Source organism: Pongo abelii, chromosome 5 (assembly GCF_028885655.2).
Source record: "Pongo abelii isolate AG06213 chromosome 5, NHGRI_mPonAbe1-v2.0_pri, whole genome shotgun sequence".
Taxonomy (NCBI): Eukaryota; Metazoa; Chordata; class Mammalia; order Primates; family Hominidae; genus Pongo; species Pongo abelii.
The window spans coordinates 112,388,384-112,402,747 of record NC_071990.2 but is presented as its reverse complement, the minus strand read 5'-3'; the positions used below and the strand labels follow the sequence as shown (position 1 = coordinate 112,402,747).

The window sequence follows — 14,364 nt, the reverse complement described above, 5'->3', positions numbered from 1 at the left end:
GCCCTTCCCTGTTTGGACAATGTAAATCAATTATCTCTCATAGAACAAAATTCTTTAAGTTCATTTCAGAGTTGGCTGCTCAGAAACAGGCCCCCTAATTGGCAAGAGTAGCTGCTAGAAGGGTGATTCACTCTGAGTGACTCACAGCCAACTCAGTAGGTCTGTGTCATTTTAGGGGGCATTGCAAGTGACAGTTTAATATCATCTGCTGTACTTCTTCTAGCAAGTTCCTACTCCCAGAGATGACGTTGAAGAGCTCACTAACCTGTATCCAGAACGCCAATTGAAACACCGAAGATAGACATCATGACAGTGAGTAATATTGCTGTCTTGCAAAAAGGAACAAGATAAAGACCAACTGTGGTAGCCGACATTGAGATTCCTGGGAAGGTAGAAACTCAGCTATAAAAAATAATATCCACGCAGTCATGGATCAAGTCAATATCATAAATGTCTAAACATGCAAAATCAGGTCAAATTTAAATTAGTTAATGAGTAGATGAGAGTTTTTGCTTCTAAAAGTGATCATTTCATTTGAATCTTTTATAATCTTTATGGATTATGAAATATAAATAATTATAACACAAATACATTTCCAGCACTGCTAGTAATCAAACTGTAAATTATACCATAAGGCAAAGTTTTATACCAAAAGAGACAAGCCAAAACTAATTTAAATGATTCACATTTAAGAACCTAACAGGAATTTTTAGACATGAGGCAAAAAATTAAATAGACAAAAATAAAATGCAATTACTAGAGTAGTTTGTAATAAAATTTACTAAATAAATTAGTTTGGGAAATAGGGAGGAAAATACAAGAAATATGTTCTTTCAACCCACTTTGGAAATAAGAGGGATTATTTATTAATTCCTTAACAATAACAAATTATTATTCTTGCTTCCAAAATAATTTTATCATATTAATCTAAATTTTCTCTAAATATTTCAATTTATTCAAAAAAAGTATATGCTAAAAAGCTTTGCCAGGCAGGTGTGGTGGCTCACACCTGTAATCCCAATACTTTAGGAGGCTGATCCTTTGAGCTCAGGAGTTCCAGACCAACCTGGGCAACATGGTGAAACCCCGGCTCTACTAAAAACACAAAAATTAGTCAGGCATGGTGGCTCACACCTGTGGTCCCAGTTAATTGGAAGGCTGAAATGGGAGGATCACTTGAGCCCAGGAGGTAGAGGTTGCAGTGAGCAGAGATCACATCACTGCACTCCAGCCTGGGCAACAAAGGGAGAGGAGACCCTGTCTCAAAAAAAAAGCAGCTTTGCCATCTATTTCCAGGGTGAGACAGAGCACTCTGGGGTTGTCCAACAACAACATGAGGCAGCAGGAACAAAAACATAGCCTACATCAGTCCACCCAACTTCCCTTCCCCTCTTCATTCCCAATCCAGGGTGTAGCCTGGGCAGGTTCAAAGAGCTCATTCTGATCTGTGGTGACCCCAGGAAATCTGCCCTAAACCCTTTAGGCAGAGTTTTTTGGACAACCAGTGCGTGATCCAGGAGTGGTATCTAAATTATAGTGGTTGGGAAGGCTAAGGATTGCTAAGACACTCTAGAGCTAATCTAAATTTCCAGAGGGCCCCAGCACAGATTCCCTCTAACTGTCAAGATGAAAGCAGGTACCAAGGAAACTCAACTGCCATTGAGGACACCTAAACACTACCCATTTCAGTGGCCAAAGATTCTGCATGCTAGTATTTTCATATTTTCAAAGACAACTTATAAATTCACTTGACAGTCATAAAGAAGCTAAAATTAGCATTTACTTACCCAAAAGTAAAAAATAATTCATGACATCGACAAGAAATCCACCAATCACAGAGCCACTCAAATATCCCAAGGCACGACCCACAAAAATGAAAGACAGACTACTGATATTTCGGTTCACATTTGTTGCCAAATCTTGAAACGTGGGTCCCAGTATAGCAACACTCAATCCCTAAAATTTAAAAAGACAAAAGTTTTTACTTATAATCATTAAAATAATGTCTAACTATGTGGTAGTTTCTTCCACTATTAAAAAAAGGGGCAGAGGGTCTGGGATTTACAATGTAATGTAGGGAATTAGACTACTGTTTTTTTAGTTTTGACTAAAACTCTATTTTTTTTTGTTTTGACACCTCTCGATTTAAAAAAATTTTTTTTTGTTGCAATCCTGTTTCCTTTCTGAACAATACCTTTAAAAGACTATTCTGTATTAATAAAATGTAATATTAAAACTATTTTTGAAATGGTTTCATATATTTTGAAATATATTACATGCACAAATAAGAATTTGGGTATTAAAAATTTAAATTGGCCGGGCACAGTAGCTCACGCCTGTAATCTCAGCACTTTGGGAGGTCGAGGCAGGTGGATCACGAGGTCAGGAGTTTGAGACCAGCGTGGCCAACACAGTGAAACTCCATCTCTACTAAAAATACAAAAATTAGCTGGGCATGGTGGTGGGCACCTGTAGTCCCAGCTACTTGGGAGGCTGAGGCAGGAGAATCACTTGAACACGGGAGGCGGAGGTTGCAGTGAGCCGAGACTGCACCATTGCACTCCAGCCTGGGTGACAGAACGAGACTCTGTCTCAAAAAGAATAAATAAATTAATTAAATTAAGTCAGGCGTGGTTGCTTACACCTGTAATCCCGGCAATTTGGGAGGCAGAGGTGGTAGGATTGCTTGAGCTCAGGATTTTGAGATCAACCCAGGCAACGCCTTCTCTACAAAAATAAAAATAAAAAAAATCAGCCAGGCGTGATGGCGCATGCCTGTAGTCCCAGTTACTAGGGAGGCTGAGATGGTAGGATCGCTTAAGCCCCGAGGTCGAGACCATAGTGAGTTCTGACTGAGCCACTGGAAAACATCAAAACATTGATCAAAACATCAAAATATGATTCCTGTTTTTTATGTTGTTAAACAGCAATATTTCTGGATGCACATGGAGTCCTTCCCCTGAACTATACATATAAAACATACAGGAGATAAACAATTTAAATGTTTCTAAATCTACACTTTTCTTCCACGCCATCAGAATTAGTCAGTAAAGGCTGCTTAGAAAATATTACACGCCCAAGTACAGAATGACTTTAACAATAAAACTTTACTCAATGCAGTGTCAGCAAGAGGTAAGGATTACAATTGACTTTCAGAGGAAATTCATTGGACACTTAAAGAAAAAAATGTTTCCAATCAGTCTACATTTCCAGAATAACTGATTCTAATTGCCCTGCTCTGCTCTAAATGCATGGGGTGCGCCTCCTGCCCAACTCGTAACAGTCCAAGACCAAGGACCACTATGGGCCCAGGTGCACAGCAAGCACCTAGTACTTCGAGAGAAGCCTGAGCACAGAATCTAATCAAATTAGTTCATGTCTTCAAAGGATTTACAACAGGACCGGACAAGTCAGTGACGACTCACCAGAAGTCTGAAGTGACTTCTTTCTTCACCCCTCCCCACCGCCCCCAATCAAAACTCTAAGAAACAATTGTGGCTCAGAGTCCCTGAGATGGTAAGTGACCACAAATGACTCTTGGGAGGACTCATCCTCTCAACTCCCCCAGGATCATAATTATCAAGTGATAAGGAGGAGGTTTCCGAAAAGGGAATCGAGCGGCGACCCAGGGGTTTGGCAAAAGGCGCTTCTAGGCTTGCCCTTTGCTCCAAGAAAAACATTTAAGAATCTAAAGGTTGGTTTCATTAATAAATAGGACTGTGGGCAGAGTAAGAGACATATTTCTGGCTCTATCACTTAACCAGCTGTGTGATCCAGAAAGTCACTTTCTCCTCCGGGCCTATTTCCTTATCTGCAAAATTAAGCGGTTGGCTGAATTTGTTCAGACCACCAGGAAGAAATTCCAGAAAAGTAGTTTTTCTGTGTAATAATTTGGGGGTTGAGTGGGTGGGTGCAGAGAGCAGCGGCCAAAGACCTGGTCAACCCCTCTTGCAACCTTCTCATCCGACGAAAGCGACGTAGGAAGGCTTGCTGGGCCGCGCGCGGTGGCTCACGCCTGTAATCCCAATACTTTGGGAGGCCGAGGTGGGCGGATCACCTGAGGTCAGGAGTTTGAAACCAGCCTGGCCAACATGGCGAAGCCCCGTCTCTACTAAAAATACAAAAATTAGCCGGGCTTAGTGGCAGGCGCCTGTAATCCCAGCTACTCGGGAGGCTGACGCAGGAGAATCGCTTGAACTCTGGGGGCAGAGGTTGCAGTAAGCCAAGATCGCACCACTGCACTCCAGCCTGCGCAACAGAGCGAGACTACGTCAAAAAAAAAAAAAAAAAAGCTTGCTGGAGCTGAAAGAAGTATTCAGAAAATCTATTTCCTCCAAGATTAGAATTGTGCCCATTTTCTAGATGATGAAACTGAGGCCCAGTCAGATTAGGTAACGCGCCCAAGGTCAGTTTGCAAGTGGCGAAGGCAAGACCCGAACGCCCCGGCCTGGGAGTGTTGCAGCCCCGGCTCTCACCAGCCCCAGGAAGGAGGCACACAGCATCAAGGTGGTGAACCACCGCAGCTTGCTCCTGGTCCCACCGCTCTGCCGGGAGACCACCACCACCTCCGGCTCCGGCTCATTCTCCGCCGGGGCCTCCGCCTGCAGGAGCCGCTGCCCCGCAGCCCGGGGCCCGGCCCCACGGAGCTCCACCTCTAACTCCAGCTCGGCAGCTCCGGAGAAGTCGTCTTGCTGCCGCCGCGCTTCTCAGCAGAACTTCTGGAGCTCCGAGAGGAGCACTGGCCCCGACCCCAGGCACAGGTGTCCTTCCGGGCGCCACCTCCCAGCGGACCGCCCGGAACCGGGGCAGAGAAGGAGAACTTCGGCACGCTGCAGGTGTTCGGGTCAAAAGACGCTCGCTCTCCATGCAAGCATGCGCATGCGCGGGTCACGTGGCTGAAATGTGGCCTTTCGCCAACCGCTATCGCGCCTCCAGCCGGAAGTTGATGTGCTTGCCTAGGAGACCGGACATGGCTCTCTAGCCTAGGCATCATACTTAGCTGAGTCCACAGAGGCTAACGGACGTGCGCCCCATGGCGGAGCGAGCTGAAGCTGCAGCCTGGGACCAGAGAAATCAAGAGGTAAAAATGCGGCCAAACCATTATGAGGAAAAGGGGCCAAGAATACGCAGTAGCGCCTTGCGCCGGCTCCCCGGTCTCCTGGGGAGCGGAGGGAGCCTGAAGAGCTGGTCCTTATACAGCTTTCTGAAATCCCTGAGATCTGTCGATGAATCGCGCATCTTTCACTCCACAAGTATTTGTTGAACGTCATTGTGTAAGTTATCACGTATATTATCTCAATTAACCCTCACAACACTCCAAATTCCACGTTATCCCCGTTGTACAGATAGAAAGATTAAGTCATAGAAAATAATTAACAATCTGCCCAAGCTCAGTCATCGAATTAGTGGCCATATATAAACAGTGTAACAGTAGCTCAAGAAAGAAATCGGGATCCAAAGCTGTGGTTTCAAACACAATTCCTGAAATAATTCCAATTCCTGAAATAATTCCATCGTTGTAAAGAAGTGGAGCGTGGCATCGATTTGAGGAATTTTTTTTTTTATACTTTAAGTTTTAGGGTACATGTGCACAACGTGCAGGTTAGTTACATATGTATACATGTTCCATGTTGGTGTGCTGCACCCATTAACTCGTCATTTAACATTAGGTATATCTCCTAATGCTATCCCTCCCCCCTGATTTGAGGAATTGTTCCCTTTTGCTCTTTAATAAAGCGTACCACAGCCTCAAAACGTTATATACTTTTCTTTGTGGTCTATTTGAAATGTTCTTTTCCACCTGATTCTTCCAACTTTCATCCACTTAGGCTCCCAGACTACAAACCTTAGTCTCATCATTCCTTGCAACCCGTCTCTCCAGACTTATTCATTTAGTCATTAAGTCTTCCCCCCACCCGCACCCCCACTTTTTTTTGGTTTTTTGTTTTTTTCTTTTTTGAGACGGAGCCTAGGTCGCCCGGGCTGGAGTGTTGTGGCGCTTTTTGGTAGGGACGAGGTTTCACCATGTCGGCCAGGCTGGTCTCGAACTCCTGACCTCAAGTGATCCGCCTGCCTTGGCTTTCCAAAGTGCTGAGATTACAGGTATGAGCCACCACGCCCCACCATGCATTTCTTTTTTCTTTCTTTCTGTCTTTTTTTTTTGAGACGGAGTCTCGCTCTGTCGCCCAGGCTGGAGTGCAATGGTGCGATCTTGGCTCACTGCAACCTCTGCCTCCTAGGTTCAAGCGATTCTGCTGCGTCATCCTCCTGAGTAGCCGGGATTACAGGCGCGTGCCACCACGCACGGCTAATTTTTTTTATTTAGTAGAGACGGGGTTTCACCATGTTGGTCGGGCTGGTCTGGAACTCCTGACCTCGTGATCCGCCCACCTCGGCCTCCCAAAATGCTGGGATTACAGGCGTGGGCCACCGCGCCCAGCCCGCCAAGCATTTATTTTAGAGCAGGTCAGCTGGCATTCCTTCATATGAGAATGTCTTTATTTCACTTTGATTCCTGAAAATATTTTCACTGAAAATAAGAGTTCTGGGCTAACAGTTATTTCCTTTCTGCACAGAAAGATGAGATTTCTATTCGAGTTTTAGCTACCCATGCCACCCAACAGTTCCCAGCTGGGGTCTCTCCTCAGGACAAACCACAAGAAAAGAAGAAAAAAGCCAGAAAATTCATCCCCTTGCAGGTTTCTAAGTTTTGACTCCCTACCTCAATTCTTTATTTACTTTTCAGAGTCGGCAGGTAGTTGCCATTTGTATTTTGTCATGAGTCTTTTAGTTGTAATCAGTGAGAGAAGGGCTGAAGTAGACTAATGATGCCAAACCAGGACGTTTTCTACCTATCTTTGAAGAATCCATGTTTAAAAAAAAAAAAAAGAAAGAAAAAAACCTACTTTGGTAGGTAGTCTTTTCTGACCTGCCTTTCAGCCTTGAGACTGGTTTGGTTTCACTAATTCCTATATAGTTGTGCTGCTTCTAAATCTTGTCACAGGTTTTACCTCGTGTTACAGTTCTTTTAGCACTTATCTTCAGTTCCTGAGTAGATTATAAACTCAATGAGATGGAAACTATGGGTGTTACATGTCTGTCTCCTAACATTGTATTACATACTTAATAACTATTACCTAACTGAATTGATTAATTACTTAACTGAATTGAGGTTCAGTAAAGCCATTTTTAAATTAAATATTTTAATTCACCCTGATTAAACGTAAAAAAAAAAAAAAGAAAAAGCCTTTTCTAAATGGAAAGATCTACTTTCTGATTCTTCATTCCCCACTTCACTCTTGAAAGCAGCAGGATATTTTTTCCAGTTGCCTCCAGAGGTCACCCACCACCTTTGAGAAAAAAAAAAAAAAAAAAAAAAAAAAACCATAAACTACAGCATTGCTTCATGCAGATTTCTCTTAGATCAATAGGGAGGATCAAGTTTTTTCTTGAGAGGCAATTTCAGAGAAATAAAAGTGTTTATGAGCCACATTTTCTACTGAAAATAAATATAGCTTTATTGATTCTCTTAAAAAATAAGTATTTTACAATGTATATGACTTAATTTATCTAAAAGGAAAATATCTGGATTTTAGTCACTAATCTGGTACTATCTGGATGTATTTGTGAAATAGTAACAAGAAGGCAGGTTTTAATCTTTCAACTTAACTTTTTACTTTGGGTGAGAGAGAGAAATTAGACAGATCATGTTTGGAGACTGCATATCACTGTGAGGACCTATTTAATTTTTATTTGCCAGAAGGACCATCCTTTTTACTTATCATATGATGTCCAATTTGTGCTTACAGTGCATCATGAAGAACTAAGTGTCACCATAACTGTTTCTTTCTGTATACTAAACTATCATTCTTTTACTTCACTGCTAAAAACCCAGTCTATTAAAACTATCTCTCACGAAGATTTAATTTCAGTTAGACAACTTTTATGGTTTATGCTATGTACTTGGAAAAGTTAGAAATAATGTTGAAATGATCTGACATTGGTGTTTGATAGAATAAATTATTTATCTTATTAAAAATTAAAACTTACTGATTTTTAAGTTTCCTTTTTTAAAAGATATAAACTTAAAATTTTCTTCTTTCTTTCTTTATTCTTTCTTTCTTCTTTCTCTCGCTCTTTTTTTTTTTTTTTTGACAGTCTTGATCAGTCACCCAGGCTGGAGTGCAGTGACATGATCATGGCTCACTGCAGCCTCGACCTCCGGAGCTCAATCAATTCTCCGGCCTCAGCCTCCCAGTAGCTGGGACTACAGGCATGTGCCTCATGCCTGGCTAATTTTTGTATTTTTTGTAGAGATGGGGTTTCGCCATGTTGCCCAGGCTGGTAGAATTTTAACTGGATTCACTGTAACATTTAGGTCTACAGCATTCTTTGACTCTACCAACATACGGGTATCCTATGCTGTATTGATCAGATAAAATCTTTGCTGACTGTCCTATTAATAACCAAGATCAGAGATTAAGAAAATAAAAACAATGCAACCAAAAGTGAGAACATGGCAACTGTAGGTGCTATGAGAACAAAAACGGACTCATGTTTCTTTTAAGAGTGCTTCAGAAGCAATTAGGATCATCTGCATAAAAAAGGAAACCACTTTAGGGTTTTCAGTGCCCTCTAAGCAGAATGATCTTCCTCCGTCTGTATGTAGAGGAGGCCACTTACTCAAAGGGCTGAATACTTGGTCGTGTATTTAGTCACTAGTTATTGAATACCTAAGATGTGCAAGGCATTGCTCTAACAGTGAAAAAACAGTCAAAATTCCTGCCCTTGTGGATAGACAATGAAGACGTACATTTGTAATACGATGTCAGATAGTAATAAGTTCTCTAAAGAAAAATAAAGCAGGATAAACGGGATAGAAAGTGATGACAGGGGTTTATCTTAGATCAAGGTAGTGCTGGGGGAAGGCTCCCGTGAGGGTGAGTGACATGTGAACAGAAGCCTAACAAGTGAGGGAACCAGCCATGCAAGAAGAGCATTCTGGAGAGAATAGCAGGTGTGGGGATCCCATCGCAGGAATGAACTTGGTGTGTTCTTCAGCATGAAGAGAGAGTTGGTAGAAAATGACACAGGAGAGCAAGTAAGGTCCTGATCATGCAAGGCCTTATGTTAAAGACTTTCTGGATGCATGTGGAAGAGTACTCCAGGGGAGAAGGGCAAGATGAAGAGCAGAGAGAACAGAGATCTAATTAGGAAGTTAACTGATTAGGCTAGATTTGTGTAGGTGGTCAGAGTGGTCAGATTTGGGAAATCGATTGAAGATTTAAAAAAAACCCAGCATTTGCTAATGGGCTGGGTGTATGACAGAAGGAATATCAAGGATGACTGCAAGGATTTTGACCCGAGCAACTGGTGAGCAGTGGATGAGATGGAAAAGATTATGGAATGAGCATGAATTGTCCTGGACATGGAAGAAAATCAGGAATTCAGGTTGAAGATGTTAAGATTAAGGTATTTATTAGATAATTAAATTAAGATATCAAGTGAACAGCTGGATATCCAGTTCAGTAGAAGGATCAGAGCAATAGGTAAAAACTGGGAACTATCAGCATGTAAATGATATTTAGTACCATGAGACCAGTTGAGATCACCTAAAGTGTAAGTATAGATATCAATAGAAGAGGATCAAGGACTAAGCCCTGAACACATCTCATATATAAAGGTGTGAAAGATGAGGAGTATCCTGCAAAGAAGACTAAGATAAGAGGAAAATCAGGAGAGTGTGTATGGTGTAAACAAAAATTCAAGAAGGCAGGGGTGACCAACTATAACTTCCTATGGAGAAGATATGGGATATATAGAATCAAGCATATATTCTTGAATAATTATGTAATTTAGCCTTACTTTCCAAATGCATGGGGGTTGAACTAGATGATCTTTGAGGTTGCTTGTAATTCTAAGTTTGATAAGAGCAGCAAATAACTTAATAATTTAAAACTATCTCTTGAAACAAACAAACAAACAAAAACCGTCCCTTACTCTCATTTTTGTCCTGAAGGTAAAAAAGCAACTCGAAACTGGTGTTGTAGTACCATTTTTCCCTTTTCCCCAGATTGGAGTTATCATTCAAAGTTACATTTTGCATAATTATTTGAAAGGTTATAAGTAAATAAGATGTCTTAATAATCCCTCTTTCTTTTTTTTTCTTTTTGAGACAGCGTCTCACTCTGTCTCCCAGGCTGGAATGCAGTGTGCAGTCATTGCTCACTGCAACCTCAAACTCCTGGGCTCAAGCAGTCCTCCCACATCAGCTTCCTGAGTAGCTAGGATTACAGGTGTGAGCCACTGTGCCCAGCTTTTGTTTTATTAATTCCTTAATAAAATTGTCATATCCAAATAGGACATAAAAAGATTTACTACAAATTCCATTGTAGACATCTAAGAATAATTTATTTAGAATGGCTGAGGGGAGGGGACTAGTGGAGATTTTGTGAGGTTTTTCTTTGGTGGGGGGACAGGGTCTCACTCTGTCACCCAGGTTGAAGTGCAGTGGCATGATCATGGCTTACTGCAGCCTTGACCTCCCAGGCCTAATTGATCCTTCCAGCTCAGCTTCCTGAGTAGCTAGAATTACAGGCACACACCACCATGTCTGGCTAATTTTGTGTGTGTGTGTGTGTGTGTGTGTGTGTGTGCGTGTGTGTGTGTCGATGAGGTTTCACCGTGTTTCCCAGGCTTGTCCCCAACCCCTGGGCTTGAACAATCCACCTGCCTTGGCCTTGAAAAGTGCTGGGATTGTAGGTGTGAGCCACTGTGCCCAGCCTGAATGGAGATTTAGGATGAGCTAAACTACCCCACCATCCTCAGTCCAAGCCACCCCTTGGTACTATCCTTGATATTGCAAGGGCCCAAAATAAAGTGAAAAATATAGCCCTAAGAACTTAGATCTAGCTTTCAGGCCTCTTCAGAGAAATTATGTGCAGCAGAAAGTGTTTACCCAACCCAGCTCTTGGGAAGCTGAGCAGAAGCCAGCTCCATTGTTCTTGACTTGAGATACAAATGCTTTTTATCTATTGTCTCAGTGGGTAGACCTACTGGGAGCCCAGTGAGGGAGCTGAAGCAGTCAATAGATAAGAACGAGTCAAACTGAGTTGTTAAAGGGGCCTGATGAAGAATAGAAGCGGAAATGAGAAGCCAAAACAAGGGGCTTGAGAAACCACAAGAATGAGTAGTGAGGCAATGTGGCTCACGCCTATAATCCCAGCACTTTGGGAGGCCAAGGCAGGTGGATCACTTGAGGCCAGGAGTTCAAGACCAGCCTGGCCAACATGACGAGACCCCATCTCTACTAAAAATACAAAATGAAAATCGCTTGAACCCAGGAAGGGGAGGTTATAGTGGGCCGAGAATGCACCACTGCACTCCAGCTTGGGCGACAGAGTGACGCTGTCTCCAAAAAAAAAAGAATGAGGCACGGTGGTTAAAGTTAAGGCAGGGACATGGACCTCACATGCAAAATAGCATGTTCATAAATTGAAACTTACATGTGGTTCGTATTATGTCAGTTGCCACTAGATAGTTTATAATATTACTATGTTTCTTGACAATTAGAGAACATTAATTATATAATCTAAAAAATTACTGAATAATTTTATTGAATCTCCCTTTTTATGTTCCCAACTGTTTCCTGGCTTCTTTGATAATTTCATTAGGAAGCAAAATAATCTTTCACAATATTGTTTTGTGTTTTTAATGCAGGTAACAAGTCTTCATGATAGTTACTTGTTATAACTGAATATTTTCTCTCATTCTTATACTCAAATATTTTAAATAGAGATCATAGTTATTAAACCTAGAAAAGCTCTGTTTGTGATGAGTAGTACATATTAAATTCTATTAATAATAAAAATAGAAGTTTGTATATTGGTGCTGTCATTTAGAGATGACAAAAAGAGGAAGAGAGATTAAGGGGAAAAGAATGATGAATGAATGAGACATATCAGCTAGCTACTCAGGCTAGACTCCAAGGCTAGATCCCTTTAGAGCTCAGCTTTCCAAGGTCAGGAACTCAGTTACTAGTTCTTTTTAGCTCATCCAGAACTGATTAGCTCCCAGAGAACTGACTGTTATGACCAGGCCTACAAGCTAGGAATTAAACAGAGTGACATGCCCCATGTCTAATATTCTTAAGGTACCCCTTCCTGGTGAGTCTAACCAGTCTGGAAGCCAAATGATAAGTTAGACAAGGGTCAGCAAACTATCACCTACAGGCGATATCTAGCCACATCCTGATCTTGTAAATAAAGTTTTATTGGGACATAGCCATGCCTGTTTATGTACACATTATCTATGGCTGAGTTTACACTATAAAGACAGAGTTGGGTAACAGTGACAGAGACCTCATGGCCCAAAAAGCCTAAGCTATTTACCATCTGTCCCTTTCCAGAAATAGTTTGCCAACAACTTTATTAAAAGATCCTCTATGAAAGCAAAATTCAAGCAGAAGGGATTATGTATGTCCTTAAAGTTTTGAAACCAGATAAATTGTTCTTTTCCAGTCAAGCTAATTTTTTAGCTATGTTAAAAAAAATCAGAATCTTAGAAGTTTTGCGGAATATATTGATGAATTCTTACCATCTAATACTCTTTAAAAAATATATATCCCCAACACAAAGAAAGAACAAAAAATAAATAAATAAAAAGAAAAAATATATATCCTTGACTTTTGAATTGTAAGTCTTCCCATTAGTTTATCTTCCATTATTATGATTTTAAGTCACTGTCTTTCCTTCCAGGGAGCTAATTTAGGTCTGTGCTAAGATTTAGATAGCACCCTAGTTTTATGACCAATATTCTTACAAATCATTTATTTCTGTGTTATTTTCTCAGATTTCCACAGGTAGTTACTTCTATGCATTTAAAGTTGGTTTTTGTTAGTTTAAAAATGTGACATTTGCCCTGCATTTCAGGAGTGATGTTTTCTGACTTTGTCTACAAATTCTTGAGTGTACTGTGTCTGTGGTTATCAGATCAAGAGTGTCCCATAACATGCAATGACCATCCCAATTTCTCAATATTCAATCATATAAAGAGGTAAATTTTACTGTAGGGCAAAGAGGTTCAAATGAGCTATTGTTAGTAACTTTTAGGCTTCATGTCAGCTAGCTATCAATTTATTGCCTCTCAGCTCCAGATTCAGCCTTAAGTACCTGCTCTGCCATAATGGAGTGGACTCCTTTCCAGAGAGCACAGTGTTACACTTCTCACTATAGGATGCTAGAGGGACATTATAGGAGGAAGGGGCTTCTTGTCTTGGTTCTCATGTGCTGCATTTTTCATTTTCTTACTCCTGCTGCACAGTCCAACAGCCAAAAGTATAAGGGGCTGGTGGGGAGGGAGGGATGCATCCCATGGTGCTCTGCCACATCTGTGCTCAATTCAGCCTGAAGGCTTCTTGCTGGCAGTAGCTCCCTAATTCCATCTGCACACCTGCCCACCAGCGTCAACACACCTCTGCTCCAAAGGTTGTTTTCCATAGCCCTCCTGACACACACTCACACACCCCTGGCCACAGCACCCTGCCAGAAAGCAGACCCTGATACTCTGACTCTGCACATACCTACCCTCGAGTTTATCAGCAAAGATGGAATTCTAATTATGAAAAATATCTAAGTCATTGACATTTATTTATAATTTGATAAAAATGCACACATTTGCATCACATCTTTGTATCTATTACTTAGATTGAAAATCTTAGAAACCATATGTGCACTAAAAAAACATAAAAGTATTCATTTGTCTTACTTTAGTAATTCCATTCTAGGAAATCCAGCTTAAGGAGATTATCAGAAATGTACAAGAAAATGTTTACTAAAATGATCATAGCAGCATTCTTTTTGATAGAAACATCTAAAGCAGTGCAAATGTCTAAAATGTAAAAATGGGTCAGGTGTGGTGGCTCATGCGTGTAATGCCAGAGCTTTGGGAAGCGGGGCAGGAGGATCCCTTGAGGCCAGGAGTGTGAGACCAGCCTGGGCAACATAGCCAGACCCTGTCTGTATTTTAAAAACACTAAAAAAAAAAATTTTTTTAATGTAACAATGATAAAATTTAAAAAAAGGATGGTAATGGTTCTACAACATTGTAAATGTACTTAATGCCACTGAACTGTACAGTTAAAAATGGTTTAAATGGGCCAGGCACAGTGGCTCACACCTGTAATCTCAGCACTTTGGGAGGCTGAAGCAGGAGGATCACTTGAGCCCAGCCTGGGCAACATGGCAAGACCTCATCTCTACAAATAATAAGTTACTGAATATCTGGGACAACAAGCTCAGGCCAACTGCCCAGCTCCCAAGGTCATTTTTCGAAGTTCAATAACTCTTCATGTTCTTTGGGTAACAT

At 41.2% G+C, this 14,364-nt stretch overlaps 1 protein-coding gene across 10 annotated transcripts in view; it reads right to left on the bottom strand.

The window, feature by feature from the left end:
• MFSD4B (major facilitator superfamily domain containing 4B) overlaps positions 1-4,864 on the bottom strand; it is a 36,062-nt gene extending 31,198 nt beyond the window's left edge. For 9 of the 10 annotated variants that reach the window (XR_010140502.1, XR_010140507.1, XR_010140506.1 and 6 more), the window contains exons 1-3: positions 4,476-4,864; positions 1,788-1,956; positions 266-382 (exon numbers count right to left, since the gene is read on the bottom strand). Coding sequence is in view for 2 of the 10 variants with exons in the window: in XM_024248986.3 (XP_024104754.2) it covers positions 266-382; positions 1,788-1,956; positions 4,476-4,502 (313 nt within the window). In the remaining 8 variants the exon portion in view is untranslated. The remainder of the gene's footprint in view (positions 1-265; positions 383-1,787; positions 1,957-4,475) is intronic. The other variant, XM_024248987.3, reaches the window with a different exon arrangement.
• Positions 4,865-14,364: the final 9,500 nt, after the last annotated feature.